The sequence below is a fragment of a genome, unplaced genomic scaffold, assembly GCF_019419815.1.
Source record: "Pyrus x bretschneideri cultivar Hongxiangsu unplaced genomic scaffold, Pyrus_bretschneideri_v1 Contig33, whole genome shotgun sequence".
Lineage (NCBI taxonomy): Eukaryota > Viridiplantae > Streptophyta > Magnoliopsida > Rosales > Rosaceae > Pyrus > Pyrus x bretschneideri.
This window is the reverse complement of record NW_025999646.1, coordinates 4,674,600-4,697,152: the sequence shown is the minus strand read 5'-3', so window position 1 is coordinate 4,697,152 and position 22,553 is coordinate 4,674,600. Positions and strand designations below refer to the sequence as shown.

The 22,553-nt window shown below is 39.0% G+C and overlaps 6 protein-coding genes across 6 annotated transcripts; 3 read left to right on the top strand and 3 right to left on the bottom strand.

Annotated features, from left to right (window-relative positions):
* Positions 1–6,022: 6,022 nt before the first annotated feature.
* Positions 6,023–7,837, top strand: LOC103948260 (V-type proton ATPase subunit e1). Its single transcript, XM_009359274.3, has 4 exons — positions 6,023–6,185; positions 6,340–6,495; positions 7,353–7,400; positions 7,528–7,837. The coding sequence occupies exons 2-4, from the start codon at positions 6,398–6,400 to the stop codon at positions 7,592–7,594; spliced, it is 213 nt and encodes a 70-aa protein (XP_009357549.1). The 5' UTR covers positions 6,023–6,185; positions 6,340–6,397; the 3' UTR covers positions 7,595–7,837.
* Positions 7,838–8,376: 539 nt separating this feature from the next.
* Positions 8,377–9,268, top strand: LOC103948259. The gene has a single exon (XM_009359273.3). The coding sequence runs from the start codon at positions 8,553–8,555 to the stop codon at positions 8,889–8,891; it is 339 nt and encodes a 112-aa protein (XP_009357548.2). The 5' UTR covers positions 8,377–8,552; the 3' UTR covers positions 8,892–9,268.
* On the bottom strand, positions 9,188–10,035 carry LOC108867310 (BAG family molecular chaperone regulator 5, mitochondrial). Its single transcript, XM_018647725.2, has one exon. It carries the CDS (start codon positions 10,018–10,020, stop codon positions 9,385–9,387), a length of 636 nt encoding a protein of 211 aa, XP_018503241.2. The 5' UTR covers positions 10,021–10,035; the 3' UTR covers positions 9,188–9,384.
* A 956-nt stretch (positions 10,036–10,991) lies between these two features.
* On the bottom strand, positions 10,992–14,617 carry LOC103948258 (fumarylacetoacetase). The gene is made up of 14 exons (XM_018647724.2): positions 14,292–14,617; positions 14,120–14,198; positions 13,953–14,011; positions 13,746–13,870; positions 13,577–13,651; positions 13,187–13,262; positions 12,973–13,072; positions 12,828–12,887; positions 12,646–12,716; positions 12,483–12,545; positions 12,253–12,317; positions 11,793–11,889; positions 11,547–11,672; positions 10,992–11,274 (listed from the first exon to the last, which is right to left on the bottom strand). The coding sequence occupies exons 1-14, from the start codon at positions 14,496–14,498 to the stop codon at positions 11,212–11,214; spliced, it is 1,266 nt and encodes a 421-aa protein (XP_018503240.2). The 5' UTR covers positions 14,499–14,617; the 3' UTR covers positions 10,992–11,211.
* A 992-nt stretch (positions 14,618–15,609) lies between these two features.
* LOC103948257 (transcription initiation factor IIF subunit alpha) lies at positions 15,610–19,705 on the top strand. The gene is made up of 10 exons (XM_048591316.1): positions 15,610–15,770; positions 15,910–16,091; positions 16,175–16,333; positions 16,626–16,777; positions 16,941–17,323; positions 17,785–17,900; positions 18,258–18,392; positions 18,679–18,897; positions 19,001–19,210; positions 19,358–19,705. Exons 2-10 carry the CDS (start codon positions 15,918–15,920, stop codon positions 19,448–19,450), a joined length of 1,641 nt encoding a protein of 546 aa, XP_048447273.1. The 5' UTR covers positions 15,610–15,770; positions 15,910–15,917; the 3' UTR covers positions 19,451–19,705.
* A 617-nt stretch (positions 19,706–20,322) lies between these two features.
* Positions 20,323–21,581, bottom strand: LOC103948255 (uclacyanin 1). Its single transcript, XM_048591269.1, has 2 exons — positions 21,234–21,581; positions 20,323–20,791 (listed from the first exon to the last, which is right to left on the bottom strand). Exons 1-2 carry the CDS (start codon positions 21,421–21,423, stop codon positions 20,406–20,408), a joined length of 576 nt encoding a protein of 191 aa, XP_048447226.1. The 5' UTR covers positions 21,424–21,581; the 3' UTR covers positions 20,323–20,405.
* Between the last annotated feature and the right edge of the window lie 972 nt (positions 21,582–22,553).

Below are 22,553 nucleotides of genomic sequence, written 5' to 3'. Positions count from 1 at the left end.
TTGCACTGGTTTTAAAAATTGGCTTGTTAAGAAAGGTAATGAATTCAATGTTTATGTTTGTTTCGAGTCAAATTTGATTTATGTTCCTCCTTTTAGTTGGTGGTTTGATACTGGTTGCTCAATTCATATTACAAATACCTTGCAGGGATTCACAAACCTAAGGGAGAGAAAAAATGAAGTTTACAATGTTTTTGTTGGGAATGGGAGCAAGGTTGCAGTCGAGTCTGTTGGCAGTGTCTCTTTAAAGCTTTCTTCTGGTTTTATTTTGTTTCTTAGTCCAGTACTCTATGTACCTTCTATGAGAAGGAATTTGATTTCAGCTTCTAAGTTAGTTAAATCTGGTTATACTTTTATTGGAGACAATGAGAGTGTAAAACTTTTTCATTCGAATAAATTAGACACCTTGCTTGGTTATGCTTTAATTCACAGTGATATGTGGCAACTGCAGTGTGACTATTTACATGAATGTTTCACAGTTTGTCACATTGGTTCCAAAAGATTGTCTTCAACTGAAAATTCTCCTATACTATGGCACAAAAGGCTTGGACATATATCCAAAGAAAGACTTATGGTTTTAACTAAACAAAATCTCATTCCAAATCTCGATTTTTTAAGTCTGCCAAACTGTATTGATTGTTTTAAGGGTAAAATGACCAACACCAGAAAATTAGGATCAACAAGAAGCAACCAGCTCTTAGAAATAATTCATACAGATGTGTGTGGCCCTTTTCCAAATAAAACAATCTGTGGGAACTCCTATTTTGTTACATTCATTGACGACTTCTCCAGATATTGCTATGTCTATCTAATATCTGAAAAATCTTCAGTTCTTGATTGTTTTAAAACATATAAAACTGAGGTAGAAAATCAACTAGAGAAAAATATTAAAATAGTGAGATCGGATAGGGGTGGTGAGTATTTTGGCAGGTTCACAGAGACTGGACAACACAAGGGAGCTTTTGCATATTATCTTGAAAGCTCGGGGATCATTGCTCAGTACACCACTCCAGGGACTCCACATCAAAATGGAGTGGCAGAAAGAAAGAATAGAACTCTAAAAGACATGATTCGATCCATGTTTTCAAGGTCTTCACTTCCCATTTTCCTGTGGGGAGAAGCACTTAGAACAGCCAATTACACCCTCAATAGGGTTCCAAGTAAGTCTGTCAAATCTATACCTTTTGAAGCTTGGACAGGAAGGAAGCCAAGCTTTAACCATTTCCATGTATGGGGTTGTAGAGCTGAAGCACGGTTTTATAATCCACACGAAAGAAAGTTGGACCCGAGAACTGTTACTTGCAGGTTCATTGGGTATGCAGACAAGTCCAAGGGTTTTAAGTTCTACTGTCCCGATTCCCAAACTAGAATTCAGGAGACAAACAATGCCAAGTTCATTGAAGACTTGGAAGAAGAGACAGTACATCACAGTACTTCTGAATTCGAAGAAATGGGAAATGAAGATGGTCAGCTCCCTACAACATCTGATGCAACATTACTTGGCACAAAATTAAACTTGATCTCCTTCCCAATTGTTTTACCAACTCCTTCATCAGTTAACACTATGTCCTTTTCTGAACCTGTGCATGCTTATGGTCCTGAACCTCAAGTCACCGAAAGCCAAATTTCTGAGCCAGAAGCTCCACCATTGCAACAAGTGCAATTGCCTCTTAGGCATTCAAACAGGCAAAGAAAACCGGTGATTCGACCTGATTTTGTGTATTTACAAGAGACTGAATATGACATAGGAGATGATGATGATCCTTTAACATTCAATCAAGCTATCAATAGCTCACAAGCAGATCTATGGCATGCAGCTATGGTTGAAGAACTTGCAGCTATGGAGAAAAACCAGGTTTGGACCTTGTTGCCGTTTTCAGGCAATGCTAAGCCCATTGGTTGTAAATGGGTGTTCAAAACCAAAAGAAATGCAAGGGGAGAGGTTGAAAGACATAAAGCTAGACTCGTAGCTAAGGGTTTCACACAAAGGGAAGGAATCGATTATAATGAAACCTTCTCACCTGTATCATCCAAAGACTCCTTGAGGGTGATCATGGCATTAACAGCACATTTCAACTTGGAATTACATCAAATGGATGTAAAGTCGGCTTTTCTTAATGGTGTCTTAGATGAAGAAATCCTGATGGCTCAACCACCAGGTTTTGAGGAGAAAGGGAAAGAGACTATGGTTTGTAAACTCAACAAATCCATCTATGGTTTAAAGCAATCATCCAGGCAATGGTACATCAAATTCGATCAAGTGGTTTCTGCTTTTGGTTTTGAAGAAAACAAGATTGATGACTGCATATATCTCAAGGTCAGTGGCACGAAATTCATATTCTTGGTCTTGTATGTAGATGATATTCTCTTAGCAAGCTCAGATTTAAGTCTTTTGCACACCACCAAGACCATGTTAACCAAGAGCTTTGAAATGAAAGATCTTGGTGAGGCGCATTTCGTTCTTGGTATTGAAATTGAGAGAGACAGATCCAAAAGGATGCTGAGGCTGTCTCAAAAATCTTATATTGACAGAATCATGAAGAGGTTTAACATGGAAAAGTGCGCAGGTGGTGAGCTTCCCATAGCAAAGGGTGATAAACTTAGTATGGATCAATGCCCTAAAAATGATCTCGAGAAAAATGGAATGAACGACAAGCCTTACGCATCACTTGTTGGCAGCATCATGTATGCTCAAGTATGCACAAGGCCTGATCTAGGGTTTGCAGTTAGTGTTCTAGGTCGTTACCAGTCTAATCCTGGTACTCCTCACTGGACTGCAGCAAAGAAAGTACTAAGGTACTTAAAAAGAACAAGGAACCTTGCACTGGTGTATCAAGAGGTTGAGAAGCTGGAAATGGTGGCTTACTCCGACTCAGACCTGGCAGGCTGCATTGATGACAGAAAGTCTACGAGTGGATACGTTTTTCTCCTTGCTGATGGTGCAATTTCGTGGAAAAGCTCCAAGCAAAAGGTTATTGCCTCTTCAACTATGGAGGCTGAGTTTATTGGTTGCTACACTGCCACCAAACAAGCAATCTGGTTGAAAAACCTCATTATTGGACTGAAGGTGGTAGACTCAGTTGAAAAACCGATAACCATTTATTGTGATAACAAGGCTGCAGTTTTCTTCTCTAAAAACAACAAGAGGTCAATTGCATGCAGGTTAATGGATATCAAGTACTTGCGAGTAAGGGATGAAGTCAGAAAAGGGCTGATCAACATAGTACATATTGGAACGGATCTTATGGTAGCTGATCCAATGACTAAGGGCTTACCAGTGGGAGTGTTCAAGAAGCATGTTCACAACATGGGAATGCGAGAGGATTTTGATTCTGTTAATGAGTGGGAGTAGTAAACCCACTGTATTATGCATGTTTTCCCTTCTGTTTAAAACTGGATGCTTCCATAATGTTTTCATAATATGTTATAATAATGATATGAGCCATACTTTTGTATGAGGCTCAGTTCAGGAGTTGAATTTTGGTTATCAACCTGAAAATTTCGAATTCTGTCAACAACACAGTGCTTATGGTTTAAGTGTTGGTAATTATAACGCGCACATGTAGAAGAAATTACGTACTGCGTTTATAATTCTATACTCGAAGCCATAAGTGACAGGTTGTTAAAGGTGTAATTGCAGCTTTCGGGGACTTGTGATCACCTCAATCTTGGCCATGTAATATCATTCTTCTTGGACACTCAAGTGGGAGAATGTAAGATGTGAGTGTCAAGGAGAATGACTTCTAGTTCTCGTTAAACTTGTACCTTAGTTTAAGTTATCAAGTTGAGAAGATTTCGGACTTAATTGGCTGGGATTGAGAGTCCTAACAAACATGCAAATTAATCAGATAACCTTATCATGCTTTGACAGGAGTTCATAATGGAATAGGACTGTATTGAACCCTATCCGTGTAGCAATCCAGGTATCAGTTGATAGGCCTGATACCTAGGATAGTTGGCTATATATTGGGACGTCCCTGCACTCACAGCATCATCCTTTTCCTGAGCAAACCCTATTCTAGCTGGATATAGCTGCTGAGTGTAGAAGACTCCCGATATCCCTTGCGTTGATGTCGAGCACTTCTCCAGGTAAGTCATTCATTATATTTACGTATGCATGTCATCGTGTATATGTGGTTCTATGCATGCAGTGTTTTAAACTCCAACAGAGCTTACCCTCGCCTTGGTCGCATCACTGGCCCGAGTCTTCCTCGGCGTCGATTTCGAGCCGCAGTTTGACGAACCCTACCTCGCCACCTCACTCCAGGACTTCTGGGGAAGCAGGTGGAACATCATGGTGAGCAGAATTCTACACCCTACCGTATACGAACCCGTCCGGGAAATCTCCACCGGTGCCCTCGGGACAAAGTGGGCCCATATTCCGGCTGTAGCTACTTTTGACATATAATTTCTAATGGAACTGCCGTCTATTGTATAGGGCTACTATATTCATTTGTACTCGCCTACTAATGCCGGTCGGATTAGCTACATCGGATTGACTACTACCCTAGGATTATAGGACCAGTTGGAACGGCTTCTTCTCTTTCTACCTACACATCTCAGAGCTCATACACCTGCGCATCTCACTAGCGTATCGTCTTCAGAGAAATTCCCAAGCCAGACGCCGCATTCCCGGCTGAAACAGCATAACTGGCTGCATCTTTTGTTTCAAACATGAAAAACCCCTTCCTTTTCGTTTCCTGCCACAACATAATATCACATGTACTTTCAAACGCAACAAACGATGCAAGAATCGTATCAAACTAAATATAAGACATCCTCGGTGACCTGAAGGACTGGGGTAAAAGATTGCACTATCCCAAAGGTCGAAAACCTTTGTTTGACATCTTCTTTATTGAAGTCAGACGGAAGATTGCTTATGAAGATTGTTCTATCCAGATCATCTCCTTCTTCTATCTCATCAGTAGCATTGGATTCTTTTGCAGTAATGTCTTCTTAAGCTCATGAACCAATTTATCAACAGGCGGCTTCTTCTTCCTTTTGGGCAATGCAGAACCTACGACTCCATTAGTACTACTCCAAAGTAAAGCGCGATTAAAAAATGTACATTTTCTGCATCCTGTTTGCGTGTGAATTGTACAAATGCAAAACCGTTCGATAACCTGCAAATAGGAATAAAAGTAAGAACGAAGGGAAGGAGAAGAGTTTATTTCTTTGAGCAAGAAACGATACTGGATGATGGTAAGAACAAAATTTCATACGACAATACAGTAAGCAAAGAACCTCAAAAGGAAGATTTCTAACGATCAGCTTCCACTTCCGAACCCTGAAACCCTGTCTCATAAAAACAATCGAGCGGATCAGAAGCAATACAATTACACAGACAATAACGTGAATGACAGGCTAGAGCGATTCAACATTTAGTAAACCTGCCACTTTTCTTGCTGGTGTAACAAAATACATGCTTTTTTAACACTTTATAATAATGTAATTAACTTCCAACATTTAGTAATTCTGCCCAGTAACCTTTTGAGAATGTAACTTCAACTAGGAAATTAAGCATAACCATATACCAAATATAAGAAAAAACAATAAATTGCGCGTACGAAAAAGTTGAGAATATTTGAAAACTTAAAAAGTATATGAATTTTCGATTTATCTTTCGAAATTTTTGAGATTACTCCAATTCTGAAATTTTCAAACTTGTAAAAAATTCCGAATTTGAAAATTGTGGTCCAATTCTAAAATTTATGACGGAAATTGGGAACGTTGTTTCCGATCAGATGCTTTAGAACACGGCCCTAGGCCCCTAGTGAATTCGGATTCTCTTTGTGAGGATCCCAATGATCCATGAATCATGCTCGTTCATTGTATATCGTACGGTCAGAAATTATTTTAAATATTTTTATTTAAAATTAAATAAAAACAGTACCTAATAAAAACTGATCACACGATATACGATCAGATACAATTTACGAATTTCTATAATCCTCACCAAAAGATCCGGAGAGGATGCTGTTGGGCCCCTAAGAACTTGCTATAGTAGATGGAAGACATTTCGGTTAAAGTACCAAAACGACCTTTTAATTTATTTGATCTTTCTAAGCAAAAAAAATCCCAATCTTCGTCATCCCCTTCCCATCACAGCCCAAAATCAGAGGTTGGAGGCTTGGAGCCTCAGGCAACGTACAAATTGTTTTTGAAGACAATCATATCATTCATTCGCGGTAACCACTAAGCTTTAAGCTCTCCCTCTTGCATAATTGCATTTCTGCCTCTCATTTATTTAATTTGAAGGTCGAATTGGATTTAAGTACGATAAATCGAACTGGGTTCTGATCTGTGACCAGATTTATAGATAAAGGATTGTGCTTTTTGCAGATCAACTGTTTGTGGATTTGACTGTTCGAAGAAGGGGTCGGAATTGGAGAAGATCGAAATGGGTTTTGTAGTTACAACTCTGATCTTTGCAATGGTGGGCGTAATTGCTTCCCTCATGGTCAGAATCTGCTGTGGCAGAGGCGCATCGGCCAATTTGTATGTCTTATTTGCTCTACTAGTTTTCTCTTTTAATTTCTGAATCCAAAGATTTTAGCTTTCTAACTTGTTTTCCAATTGTTGATCCAATATTTTGAAGTTGGTAGGATGTTAAATTGGATTTTAGTGATGTTTAGAGTTTAGGGCTGGTCAGATTGAAACCCTTATAGTATGCTGATTATGCTATTGGAACCGATTTTCGGTGATGGTATTCGAATCTTTTAAGGGTTTAGAAACATTTGCATTGCATTTTAGCGAATCGTAGCTCCATTCTTGTTGGATGACATTGTAGGGAAAATCTACCACATAGATTGTCGGGAAAGAAGAGGAGAGTTTTGGTCAGAAGATGCTTTGATATGGGAAGCCTGAAATATGCTAATCGGGTTCGATAATTTGATTTATATTGCATGATTTTCTAAATGTTTCTTGGTATTTATATAATGAATATTGTCAATGAGTTATTGTGAAACTTTTGTCTATCGTTTCCTAAGGAAGGAATCTGTGGAATGTGTGGGAAAGGAAGACTGTGATAATGTTGTTCTTCACCATCTTAAATCCTAGGAGATATGTGAGGGTTTTAGTTAGACACATCAAGGAGATCCCGTTGAATTTATGTTGGATGAGTTAGATTTATTGGTTACATTCTTGAAATATATATAGATTTATCCTCAACATTTCTGTCTGCATCAAATGAGATGAGGCGGCGTTGATTTTGATGTTTACTCCATGTCTACATCTAGACTTACTGCACAATGTTGTTTGCATGATTAAGATTCAAACACTTTTGGACCTTTCCGGTGTTGGGGGCATCTTTCAAATCCTCTTAAAGCTAAACTTATTGTTTTTTTCATGTGCAGGCTTCACCTTACACTTGTTATCACAGCGGTAGTGTGCTGTTGGATGATGTATGTCATCGACTCTTACCCTTGATTTTTTTTCGGTTAACTTTTTTTCGGTGAACTTTTAATGTTACTCCTTTACAAACTTTCCCACCTGGATATTGACTTAGCATGCTCCTTTCGTACTTGGTAGGTGGGCAATCGTGTACCTTGCACAGATGAAACCACTCATTGTTCCGATCCTCACTGAAGGAGAGTGAAGTGTGTATGGAAGAATTTGTTCGTGCAGAACTGGGTCACGCATTATTGTTTCAGACTTTCCATTCGGGATTTGGTTGTATAATTTTCGAAGAGAGTTAGTTTGCTACGTAGGTTTATTGTACCGATATATTTGTTTGCTTCATCCTCCGTAAACAGGGTGATAGACCAGTCTTTTTTTGGCAATTTCGGTTTGTATGTACCTCTGTTTTATTGATGTGAAATAAAATTTCGATCCCTTGCCATGTTCTATGTGCATGAAACTCGGATTGCCTGAGGGTCGTGTAAGAAAAGAATTGGGTTCTTTCTGTTTTTCCGGTTCGTCTCATTTTGTTATTCGCGTATTATAATGTCGTTCGTAGTACACTGTTATACTATAATACATAGATTTTCAAACTATATCGTGAAATAGTAATAGCATGTGACAATACGATACATATGTAAATTGATTTTTAAACAGTAACACATGAAATAGTAACGTCATGTGACAATACGATACAGATCAACCATTTATGCCAATTTTATCTATATCGAGAAATTTTTTCAGTATGCCTGAAATACGAAATGGTACACCACATGTCATTCTACAAAGTGATTTGAGTTGCATCATATGACATGTGGTGTACCACACGTCTTACAAGCAAATTGAAAAATCTCTCATCTATATCCTACAGCATGGACTTACCGTCTCTGATGTGAAGACATAGATGTACGCGAAGATATTATAACATTGTGCAAACCAATACATAGCAATTAATGGCACTAAATGATCAAGTTGAACTGCGGGGCAGCAAGCAATGCGGCAGATTTGTTTTATATTTATTTGATCCAGTGAATGATTCACATAACAAACAATAATATAAGGTCGTGATTTCATTTTCTCCTAGAAAAAGAGCGTGCGAAAATCATTCTTTAATATATAGTCGAGCAAGCAAAGATCAAACATTTCAGAAGCAGATAATGGAGAAGAGGCCGCCTGCACTAGCTCTTAGGCCGCTGAAGCTGACGCTGCTGCTGTTGCTGTGGTTGATTGCGTTTCCGGCAGCTAAGGCTTGCCCATCAGGCGGCAGCCGATGCAGAAGTTGCCCACCGGATGGCAGTCAATGCAGAAGTTGCATAGTAAATCAGATGAAGTTCGGCTGCCCAGAATGCACGCCGGTTCTGCGCTGTATGGCTCGATGCTTGTGGGGCGGCAGCTCGAGGGCCAACTGCATCAAGAACTGTGATTGTGGCACCCCGAAGCTCTCCGACTGCAAGAGGTGCATGTCACGCTGCAAGTGCAGCTGCGTGTTGTGGTAGATGAGCGTTCTCAAGAAGAACAACAAAGCCTGTATGTTTCTGTTTGACGTATGAAGTTTATGATTTATGAATTCTGAAATCTGTCTTTCTCATGTTCATTTCATTGTTAACGTATGGATATTCTAAATTGCTCTAATTTAATTTATCAAAATCTGAGTTATGGGCGCAAGAGAATGAGCGCACTACTCTAACCCGCTAGGTTTAATACACATCTACTTAAGCTACACCTTTTAGTTTTTGTAACGTGAAATATTATCTTTTATATTTTTCCCATCTAACCGATGAACTCATTTTTCTACTTGCAAATAACGGGTCTTTACGATATTTCATAATTAAAACCGTTGAATTTAAGTGCATGGAGAATAAAACTATAAAAATAAAAAAAGGGTCCAAACTAAGTACAAAATTACAATTTGCGGTCTGTAGTTTGTAGACTGTGTCACTCCACAGATAACAGAGTAGGCAAGCAAAGCAGTGCCGGCGATAAACCAGATCACGGCTCCTGCAAAAATCGCTGCAAGCACCGAAACCCCAGATACTGAGCGCAAAACCTCTCCATCTCCTCCCCTCCTTTATCCCTGCACACCTCCTCCATCTCCGCAAGGATGTCGTCCCAGTTCCTCCCAAATCCACCGTCTCTGCCACCCCAGAAGCCATCCACGTCTTCCGATACGATCGCGTCCACGATCTCCTGCAGCCCCACGATCCGACGGCTCACCTTTCTCCTCGCTTCCCTCACCGCGGGGTCCACCCCGGGCACCGAGTCCAGCTTCAGCAGCAGCCGCATCAGGGACTCGTTCATCCTCAGCTTCTCGCGCTCGCTTGTCCTGATGGCGTCGACAGTTTCCTGCCGTTGGATCCGGCGCTGGTACTGGTTGGCCTCGGAGTGGACGGCTGCGATTGTTTTGAAGTGGGTGCGGATGAGGTGGGCCCGGTAGGCCGATTGAATTTTGATGGCTGCGGTGGATTGCGGTAAGTGAAAGGTGATGGGAATTGGGGTGTCCGAGGTCTGGATGGGAATTTCGGTGGTGGCGGGAAGGGCAGGTTGGTCATCGTGGAGGGTGTAGGTGACGGTGGTGGAGGCGGAGGAGGAGAAGCTGAGTCTGCGGCTGCGAGAGGGTTTCATCATCTTTGGCTAAGCCCTGGTGAATTTGAGTGAAAAATGAAAATCATTCTTGAATTTAAAACGACTTTTTTGAAAAGAAAAAAAAAAGGTATTTTTGAAACAGTAGAAGGTTCTTGAATACTCTTGGCGCGTAACAGCATCAGCAGTTCAGCACTATCGCTCCCGTCCGTTAATTTACGGGACCCACACGCCCCCTCATTTTTGGATAGAAAGCTTTTTGGCACACGAAAGCGAAAATGATCATCGCCGGATCATTGTTACTAAATTCTTCTCATTAATTAATCTGAATTTTTAAAATTTGATCAAACGATTATAAATAGGAACATACTTTAAAAGTTATAATAAATTTAATCGATAGATTAAATTTCAAGAGTTTAAATTGTTTGATGAGAATGATTTGATAGAAGCGATACGGAGATGATCCATTTCCTACGAAAGCACCTTTAATCTCACAGTTAAGGGAAGAAGTTATATGCGCAGCTACATATGCTACGGTGTCGAGCTAATAATATAGCTCATTTTTCAATCAAGCTATTGATCAATGCAATTGGTGACATCAAATGGCAGACTCAAGATTCGAATCTTAGAGAATTCTAGTATTAAATACAAGATTTAGATAAAAACACACCACTGCCAAAATTTTAGTTTATTCACAAAGATTTCGTCGAACAATTAATAAGCTTATTGTTGTCAACCAAATCAGATCATGCATATGTCAACATATATCAACATATGCCAAAGTCATCAGAATGATATGGAAAGAATTTGTCGAGTGTTGTCAACATAACCTGTGGAGATATGCCTAACAAACATTATATGAAACACTTTGTAAGCACAAAAGGACCCGTATCAAATATTCAAATGGTCCTAGAAAGACCTATACACGTATATTTCTTGAACGTCGAGTGGTCCTAGAGACCAAGCCCCCGGTGACATCCACATTTGAATGTATAGAAAGAGAGAACACTAAACCGTAAACAGTAAATAGTAGGGGATTATCATAAAGCAGAACAACGCCGTCTTATTCCACTAAGGGTGGCCAGGTGAATTGCGCATGGTTTAGAATTACAAAACAACAAAGGCCAAGTGAATTACAGAGTAAATGGTACACAGCTCCAACAACATATGAAATTGAGGTTTGCTAATGGAATACAAGAACTCTGACTGATTACTTGAAGGCCAAGAAGAAAGCCTTCAAAGAGGTGAGGGAACAATCTTTCCGGAGCAAGTCCCAAAGCCAACGTTGTAACCATTTCCCTGCAATCAAAACATCAAACGTAAAAATCAGACTGATAATCCTGCTGCATAACAAGTTCACAGGACCGATGGCAGTATGAAGTACATGTTATGCACGGTAGCGTGGATATTGTTTCATTCCAAAATTCTGGCAAACTTCATATCGAGGTATTGAATCAGAACAACAATAGGAGGAAAGAACAACAATAAACAGCATGACGAGACCGCAAGCAATATGTACAAGAGATTGTAAATGTAATTAAACATGTAAAAAGACTTGTATCAACAGTAACCTTGCTAAACCCAGAAATGATGACTTCATCACCATCTTCTAAGAATTTGCGGGGTGTCCCATTTAATGACAGCTGCTTTTGTCCATTCCATGTCAACTCTAACAAGCATCCAAGAGAATCGGGCTCCTGTTGTGATACATAAGTAAATGAAATTCACTCTAGCAATAAAAGAAAACTCCACGAATTTATAGTCAAGCATAACTTAATATGAATGTACGAATTAGTAAAAAGAAACTGAAACCGTACAGGCCCACTGATAGTCCCTGTTCCAAGGAGATCGCCTGGCCTTAAGTTGCAGCCGTTGATAGTGTGGTGGGCTACCTGTTGAGTCAATGTCCAGTATCTGTAAATGAGGTGCACAAGTTAAGACACCTTATAAATGAAGCACGCAAGAACAAAATAAAAAGTACAAAACCATGGATTTTCCTTCATCTGATTACTTAGGCATCCTGATTAGCTCAACAAAAGCTAAAAGGCACTTATTATGATGCCCCCAAGAAGCGTAGAACTACAGAAAGCTTGGTAACGAATATAAAGTCTGTTATCCTAACCAAAAGGAAACTACTACGGAAAAGTTATCTCAACGCTAGGCAGTATGATTATGACCATCTTCTAGGTTACTTTTCCAATAGTTGTCAACAGGGTAAGACTTATCTCAGCTAAAGATTAAAGACTCTTGAGAAAGTAATTGGGGAGAAATCCTTACAAATTATTGAAGTTGCTCTTTGTGACCACATGCGACTCATCTTGTCCAGCAGGTTTGATTTGAACCTAGCAATAAAATGGCAGTTCCATTGTCATCCCAAGAACACAAGAGCACATGACTATTTACAATATAATCACTAAAAGAAAATTCCGTAAGGCCTTAAGGGTAAAAGAAACCATAAACTTTGTTAATTAACTAAAAGAAACAAATTGCAATGAGCTGGTAAATACCTCCAATGAAATATCATAATTTTGGGAGATTTTTTCAGCCAGATAGGGCAACGGATGGGGGTCCTACAAGTCAGAGTGAACATAATATAAATATTCTATGACTTATAATTGCAAAGAAAGATTGAATTATGTGGGTATGCATTATGCAAATATGAGTAACCACCTGCTTGGGAGCATCACAAAGAAAAGGTTCTAGAGCTTCCAGCGTCACTATCCAAGGGGATATTGTAGTCCCTGATATTCACATTTTACACAAAGTTAATGTCAGTTTCGCAGTCATTACACGTTTTACACACTTATAAAACACTAAATGAAGAATTCAGCATCATAGTTTCCGCTTCTTACCAAAGCTTTTCCCAAGGAAAGGCCCAAGGGGAACATATTCCCATGCCTGAATATCTCTAGCTGTCAAAACCCAAACTTATTATCAAGCAGCTCCAAACATTAAACATGAAGGATTAAAACCTATTAAGGCAAGAGGCAAGCATACCACTCCAGTCATTCATCAACACAAGTCCAAAGATGTGATCTGCTGCTTCATTAACATCGACCGGCTTTCCTAACTCATTTCCAGGGCCAACTATAGCAGCCTACAATCAAAATGAGAACCCACATGACATAGTAAATAAAAATGGGATAAGCATAACTGTAATTATGAGTTCTACTTCTACACTAAAATGCTATACTATAGCATAAGTGACTACCATTTCGAGCTCAAAGTCTAGTTTCAACGAAGGACCAAAAGGTGGTGGAGAGTTTCCAGTAGGAGCGGCTTGACCTCTGTGATAAGACGAATAAAAAATGTAAACTTTAAGATTGAAATCCAATAAGTATAATATACCATCAGAAATCAGAATTGGATGGACAACTTTCACCAATTCAATAAAGAACGTGACTTAAGACCAAAATCACCTTACTCATAAATCAAATATATAAGCAGGCAATCGACAAAACATCAACGGAAAAGTTTGGCCTTGAAATCAATTCTTGGAAATTGAAGTACTATTACTACTAATAGACAAGTTCAACAATTTTTAGTCATCCTGCATATTCAATGAATCTAAAAGCAACAAAAATAAATGATAAGTTCTCACCTTGGTCGAATAATGTCCGTTCCCGAGATAACAATCGAAGAAGCTCGACCATGATATGCAATTGGAAGGTGGAACCTGAACATCAAATAAGACTCCGCTAACTTGGAAAAAACAATACTAAAACTAAAATAAGAAATTATGTTCAATGAGTTATTCAAAATCCACACACCAGTTTGGTGGAATCGGGTTCTGTGGCCCGCGAAATATGGTCCCGCAATTCTTCGCGTGATGCATTGACGAAAAGAAATCCGTATAGTCCCCTATTGTAATCGGAAGAACCATTTCTACCTTGCTCTACACATCAATCCACATAAAACATGAATGATTTGAATAAAATATATTGAAAATCTAAGCAGGATTATAAAATTTCAGGTACCAATGGAAGAAGTGATTTCTGCCTTAAACTTTCATTGTCACGCAAGGTCGGCTCAGTAGCTGCACCAGTAATAACCAAATGAATCTTAATTACCAACTTCATTAAGTGTAAACTAAGCCTAATTACTTCAATAAACACATTAATTAATAAGCATACTGCATACATACATGACAACAGCTTCTGAATGGTGGCGCGCGCTTCCTTCCACGCAGGTCGTCCAAGCGCCAAGAACTTGTTTAAATCAGGCTAATCAACCAAACAGAGCATTTAATAATTAATCACTGCATTTATCATCATCTTAGTCAACTAAAAGTAATCTGCGATTAATGATCAACGGACCTGATGAAAGCAATCGGAGTTGACGAGGATCGGCCCGTTGAATAACCTGGCGGCGGCGATTTCGGAGAGGTCCAAGACGTAGTCGCCGATGGCCACGCCCGGTCGAGCTGACGAACCCGGTTGGGGCTTGAAGACGCCGTACGGGAGGTTCTGGATGGGGAAGTGAGAGCACGGGTGGACTTCGATGAAGGACGTCAGAAGAGCCATGCTGTAAGACGGCGTCGTTGAGCGGAAGGGCGAGCTTAGCTTTGCAGTGAGGAAGATGGAGAGTGAGGTTGCTGACTTTACATAGGAGCAGCCCGAAGAAGTAGATTTGGCTTTTCTTTCCGTTTATTATTTTAATATGATTTTTGGGATATTTTAATGGATAAAAAGGTAATATTATATTTGGTGATGTCGAATTTTGTGCTGTAACGGAGTTGGTTGGGGGACTTGGGTTTCATCGGTCCTCCTAATCGCGAATCATGTGGTAGATGGCTTACCAATCTTTCAATGAATGCTCTTCATCTAACCGTCCGATTTTAACTTGCCAAACCAATATTTGGTTTACGGGGCGTTATGGTATGATAATTAGTCGTTACGTGTTTAACACATGCTTTAATAGTTTAATAAATAATTGTCACGTAATAAAACAAAGATATATATACAAAGAATCTCTCTTAATCTTTATATGTAAATTAGGCTTTAGTTTTCCAATCTCGCGAGCGTTTGTGTGGCACTATGTGGCATAAAATGAAAGAGGTCATGTAGGAAGCACGTCATCCGCTAAACAAGTTCACTGCCCACTTTAGTGTCATTTTCCATGTGAAGAAAAACTCACGCTTAAACTACGTTATCAAACCAAAACACCGAGTGACGACAAACCTGTTAACCTTTTCCATTGCCTAGGAGACGTGAGATAGTGGTTTTTTTTAATAATATGGCCAGATGTGACGTGGCCCGCTAGTTGGGCCGAACTAATTCTTCCACCACTATGGGCTGGGCTTGGACATGCAAATTGGGTTTCATTTTCCATTTTAGACACTGGCACGAGGAATGTTATTCATTACTTTTGGGGATATCTGATGTGAACAGTCATATTATTTGAAAAAATTTTAAAATCCAAAGAAAGGAAGAAAAAAGATTCCTCGTATACCATAATCATCATTTAATTAACTAATTTTTTTTAATTTTTAGTTTATTAAATAATGAACTAAATTTAAAAATCTGATTAATTCAAATGATATGTTATCCACGTCAAATATCATTTAAGATGGTATGAAAATATGGTTAAAAAAACATAATATGAACGTTACTCTTGGCGCACCAAGCACGTGGAATTGCCGCAGATCTGATGACAATATATGCGTTTTTATTCTCTTCCGGACTAGGAAATTTCAATCGACCCCAAAACGAAAAATAAAGAAAATTCTGTCCCGGCAAAAGAACAAGAAAACCCAAATTCACAACCGATACGCGATCTCTGTTATAAATCAAAAGGTAATCATCGAATTGTTGAATGAATTGGTAAATTGTTGAATTGTTAGGTTTCAGAATCAAAACCCTAGCTTTCGTTTGGGAATAGGATTTTCTCTCTGAATCGGTGTTTGTTTCTCGGAAAAATTGCGTGGTTCTGCAGGTGGGAAAATGTCGACGACCGATTTAATACTGAGACCTGAGTGTGGCGGATGTAAAACGACCAAGGATTTATACGGAAGCAATTGCAAGCACTTGACTCTGTGCGACGACTGTGGCAAAAAAATGGCTCTCAACCGCGCCAAGTGCAACGAGTGCGGCGCCGTCGTCACTCGCTTAATTCGAGTTCGCCCTCTCTCTCTATATATATGTATGGTGTATGTGTATATGTATGTAAGGATTGATTGATGTATTTGTTTCTGATATAGGAGTATAATGTTCGAGCGAGTACTGCCAACGATAAGAACTACTTCATTGGGAGATTTGTGACGGGGTTGCCGTGTTTTTCGAAGAACAAGAATTTTGAAAATAAATGGTCTCTCCACAAGGATGGACTACAAGGACGCCAACTTAGTGATGCCATGCGGGTAATTTCGATTTGATTTTGCCCATTGGCTATTACTTGCTTGGTTTTTACTGTTTCGCGAGTATCATTTGGAGATCGTGTTGCTATAGCTAATAACCATTATAAATTTGTGAGTATTCTGTGACCCGATTGTAGCAGTGTTTTAAAGTGTGAGTTGCGTTTCAAATGTTTTTGGTTATTGTAATTTTCTTTTGTTATGTTCCGCTCGGACTTAGTAAGTTGTGAGATGTTTCATGAACTGACATCGAGATGGTTTGCACTCCTTCGTATTTACATTAAGTTTCATTATATAGGAGAAGTACAAGAACAAACCATGGGTTTTGGAGGACGAAAGTGGCCGGTCTCAGTACCAGGGTCATCTTGAAGGTGCACAGACTGCAACTTACTACTTACTAATAAAACATCCCTCTGGAAAGGAGTTTTCTGCTATTCCTGCTGGTTCTTGGTATGCATGCCTTACCTATTTTTGCTACTGATGTTTTTATTTTACGGTTCATCACTTTTAGTCTTGGCATGAATATGGGGAAAAGCTTTTCATGAGTACCAATTATGGCTACAATCAGTATATTTACTTATCAAAACAAGGTTGTTTGGAGAATGTTTACTAGGTTCAATTTCAACAAGGTTGCGCAATACAAGCAACTTACATTGGAGGAAGCTGAAGAGAAGATTAGTAATAGGAAAAAGACTGCAGATGGGTATGAAAGATGGATGATGAAAGCTGCAAATAATGGAGCTGCTTTATTTGGTGAAGTAGAGAGGCTTGACAAGGATAATGGTGGGGCTGGTGGGAAGGGACGAAGAAAGACAGCTGGTGGTGATGATGATGAAGAAGGAAATGGCTCAGATAGAGGGGATGAGGATGATGATGAAGAGTTGGAAAGGAAAAAAAGATTGAATAAAAGAGGTGGTGATGGTGGTGATGGTGATGATGATAATGAAGGTGTAGGGGGAGGTGATGTGGACATGGATGATGATGATATCGAGAAGGGTAAGCATCTATCCTTTTTCTATTTTGCCTTATAAACAAAATATCATGAGCACTATCTTTTCTCCTTGCTATCCTAAATAATTGCTACCCAATACCATTATTAATCATCACGAATTCTTAGAAGAGTGAAGTTCAGCTTGGTTCTGCTTGCCGTGGAGAGATGCTACATATACAGACATCGTATCAGCCTCTTTTTTACTTTTTTTTTTTTTTGTCTCGTGAAAAGTAAAGGTGGTTTTAATCCATCTTTTTCTGTAAAGTATTTGATTACTTCATTAGTAAGGCTTTCATGTTAGTTCCATGTCTTGTCATCCATTTGGGAAGCCATATCAATTAAGTCTTGTCCAGATGTCTTCTTTTTGTGAACATAACAGGGGTGCCTGATGATGTCCATGATAACCATGTCTGGATTATGTTAGTTCCGTGTCTTCTTTTTATAATCAAGTCTCCATTTATTGTAGGTGATGACTGGGAGCACGAAGAAATTTTCACTGATGATGATGAAGCTGTTGGAAACAATCCTGAGGAAAGGGAAGATTTGGAACCAGAGATTCCAGCTCCTCCAGAAATTAAGCAGGTTTGTTGCACAAATGTCCCGCAACCACTATTCTTTAAGCATTCAGTTAGAAGCTAATACTGATCAAGAGAATAGGTAGACTTTATTTTGATATTTGTAAACAAATTGATTTGAACTTCTTTTTTACCTTTGAAAATTATGTTAGGGAATATATTAAGTACAGCACTTGAGACCTTCCGTTATCTTGCATGTTCAGTTTGGGGGGTCTCGGGTTTTTCTCTTTGCACCACTGTATCTGGTGCTACCTTGGAAGTTCATGCACTTGTATATCAGTTTTATCCATGGTGCAATTGCTGTGTTAGTTATAGCTCTTTGTACAATTTAAAGATGGCCTTTTTGTATGCTTCTTCCTCATAGGATGATGAGGACGAGGATGAAGATGACAAAGAGGGTGGACTGAGCAAATCAGGAAAAGAGTTGAAGAAGCTACTTGGGCGAAGTGGTGGACTGAATGATTCAGATGTAGAGGATGACGACGATGACGATGATGATGTAGGTTTTTTATTTTATTTTTTTGGCACACTTAATCTGACTAGATTTCCCATTTCCCATAATAAACATCTCAAATGCTTTATTTGGCACTTTTGTCAGAACTGCATCTGTTAGATGATTTTATTTTTTGTCCCTGTACCACGTGCATTTTGAATAGCAATGGACATTTTTGTTGAAGATACCATTTTATTAATAGACACGGGATTTTTGAAAATTTGATTTGTCCTGTAAAAGTGGATCACAGCTCTTTTCCCGCTAATCGGCCTGTTCTTTCTGATGTGTCCAGCTGGATGATGATATTGGCTTTCCTCCAGCGCTGGCTCCAAAGCAGAAGGATGCACCCAAAGAGGAACCATCTGACAACAGTCCCTCAAAACCAACACCTTCTGCGTCCAGTCGAGGAACTACACCAACCTCCAAACCCTCAAAGGGAAAGAGAAAATCAAGTGGCGATGATTCTAAGGCAACGAACAGTGCACCTCCCAAGAAGGTCAAGACTGAAAATGTATGTTTTGCTACTTTGTTTTTATCAGCTTTATTTTTAGAAGCTTTGAAACTCCCCATGCTCGCTAGTTATATGGTATTCATTTACATTGTATCTATATTAGGAACAAAAATCCATCAAAGAGGAGCCTGTGTCTGTGTCTGCTTCTAAAAGTAGTGCGCCTCCAAAAGTTACTCCACCCGTGAAAACGGAGCCATCGTCATCTGGTGGACGCGTCACCGAGGAAGAAATCAGGGCTGTATTGATGCAGAGAACACCACTCACCACAAATGATCTTGTATCTAAATTTAAGGGAAGACTCAAATCTTCAGAGGTACATTATCATGTTTTCTACCATTGTCTTGACTCTGACTTTGCTCTCATCTGTTTGAACTTGAAGGAACGTAGGCTGAATAATTTGAATTGTGATAGTTTGTTCCTATTTTCTTCACTCTGTCTTATGGTGTGTCTTATGGTGCAGGAAAAGACCGCTTTTTCGAATATTCTAAGGAGAATTTCAAAGATAAAGAAGGGGAACGGAACTAGCAGCTATATAGTACTGAAAGAGCGATGATTGGATGATCTAATTTGGATCTCCCAATGTATCCGAGGTGCCCAAACTGAGAATTTATGATTCTTCTGTTTAGTGTATTGCATACTTCGTGTATAATTGCGGTTGGACGATGCTTGCATCAGTCACTCGTCGGTACATGACTTGAATGGTAGCCATTGATCCTTGTGGGCTCTCCAGGGATCAATGGCTAGCACAACTCTGTGTGTTTATAGTCTTATTGTGCTCCTAGTTATACGAAATCGTCATAATTTGGAACTTGGTTGCAATATCAGAAAGGAAGTACGTAAACTTTGGGGCGTAATGCAATCCCCAGTTGAGTGCACAGGTTATTATTGCGGTTGATGAAGGTATATGATTTGTTTAAATCTCATTCATTCATTTCCCGTAACATAATCTAGATGGAGGAGTGCAACTTTCGTAATGAAAGTTTCGTACCGGCGCTTCAACTTGAAATGAATTGATTGCATATTTTAAACTTTCATTTTCTTATGAGGTTGTAAATAAGAACAATGCTTGGCTATTTAAGATCAAGAGCAACTTCTCTTCAAAATTCTTCATATTCGGATAAGAGTTTTGTGTTTATGATCAGGACTGTGTAAAAATAATTTCTGCAAAAAATGAATTAAATATAAGGTTGTTTAGTCAATCTATTATAGTAAATAAATTGACAGTTAATAATACTTTTCTAATTTTGTCCATTTGTTTTATACAATTCGATGACTAAATGACTTTAGTTTTAATAGACTCTTTAAAGAGACGATCTTTATAGAGTGATTTATAATATGAACAGTTCGAATTATAAACACAAATTTTTATAAATAAAAAACGAACAATTTTGATAGGAATTATTACTCATCCAGAGTAGCTGAGTATTATTCTACAAATAATAAAACCAAAATCCAATTCTTCATACCAATCCTCACTCTCTTACTAAATTATAATTAACACACATCAATTAATTACTACTTACTCTAAAACCCAATACATAACAAAGCAACCCAACGGACAACACCATGAAGCTTGCAGTGAGATGGGCCGAACCAGAAGGGGTTGTGGGCCCATTAGCTGCAACCAACGCAGGGCCCTCTGATTCCGCCACGTTGGTGTTGTGCATTTCAGGAGCTTGATATGACTGAGGCATAACTTCCACGTGTAGTTTAAGGCCATTCTTGCAGCTCTCGACGTTACTACTTGCGAAGTAGCGGAGTCCTTCCTTGTCCATTGAGATGGTATCCAGGCCGTCCGTGAACATCCTGATTGGGTTTGTTACATCGCACGACTCGAATTCCTCCTTGCTCTTCACTTCAGCTATGTACCCATGCGCCGTGGAGTAGGCTAGCCCTAAAAGTGCACACACAAAAGAGTCTTGTAATTTAAAGAATTCGAATAACGAACCAGACACATGAAAGTATCTTTACTTTCTTTCCACTTTATTCTCCTTTATTCGGAAACCAAACAAATGGCTTGGCTAGTGGTGCCAAGAAAACAAAACCAAAATTTGAGATAAGTTTAGGGTTGGTTTGCGATTGCTTTTATATTGAAAGTGTTTTCTAACTCACAGAAACTCAAGACCTTTTAACGTAACTATTTTTAGTAAGTACTTTTAAGTGTTTTTATCAAATGATGTCAAAACATGATTTGTAAAACGCGATTATTTTTATAATGCGTAATCAGTTTTAATGAAGACATCCTAAGCGTTTTAACCATTTTAGAAGCAATTACATGAGTAAAACTAAACAAACCCTAATTAAGCTTTACAGAGAGGAGGAGAGAGAAGACTCACACATCTTATCTCCGGCCCTAAATGTTTTGTCCGAGGACCAAGAAGCAAGGTCCGAGGATGGATCCCAGCCGCGGTCTGCTCCGACAACGTGGTACACTTGTGCTCCAACCAAGCTCCCTCCGAGGCTCACAGCAGCGACACCGACGAACAAAACAGCGATCGCCACCTTCAATATCCCATCTCGAGCCATTACCTCACAAGCTAGAGTATCTCAGCAGTCAGCACCACCCAAAGTGCTTCCTTTTATCGCTCTTATTCTTGAACAAAATATAAATGCTACGTAACCTCGAAAGAGAGTGATAATGTGAGGGAGAAGTAAAGGCGCTCCCCTCTTTCGGTTTTTAGCAATGATATACTTTCCAAGCAATTTCCCACTTGTTTTAACCAAAACAAGGGAATACTGGTGGTTGATGCTGCTACGTGTGTCTGTTGGCTCCCTCTATGTGTACGACTACCACTGATCCACTGCCCTACTCTTTTTTTACGAGAATGCCCCTCTCTGTTGTTTTGGAGGCCAATGTACGATCGTCACTCAAAGAAGAGCAATTTACATCAAACAGATTTATCGTCATGTGATATTCCGTTCTAGTAAAACATTGTCACGTGGAGAAAAACTTACGCATGACAATGCATTATTGAACAATCTAATGTTACATAATGGTGAATTCGTTCTATGTAAGTCTTTCTCCTTCTTGGGGTGGTTAAATGCCTTCAAAGCCGTAGAAAGGCCGTTAGGCCCTAGGGTTCCATGTAGCATAGCAGGCACTAAACCTTGACTTCGTTCATGGCCTAGACAGAAACACTTGCATGAAAGATTTCAGTGCTGTCGTTGGTGTCCTAAATCACTAATATAAAGTTATATAAAAAGAGTAATGCAGTCTTGTATTAATAGCTCGAAATGCCACGAAAAAAATATGTAATCATTTTCATGTTGTGCATTCATTTCATATAAGTCGTTCTTCATTACTCTTATCACCAACAATCTCATGCGAATATAAAACATATGCCCTATTATGATCTTAAGCATCAAGCAGGTTGTCCTATTCTTGTATTTTCTCCGAAGTTGTAAGTTCTTTTGTTGATTTAATTATAAAGCTAAGAATTCCACAATTAATTATTTAATCATGAATCGCATATAAAAGGAGTGTAGAAGCGTTGAAAATTGAAGTTATGAGAGATTTTTAAGTATGACCGAAATACATCACATGTCATGAACAATTGGGGAGAGAAGTTTTTTTTTTTTTTTTTCTTCAGATGTCTCTCTAATTGTATAATGACATATGATATATTCTCTCGTATTTCGATCACACTAAAAAATAT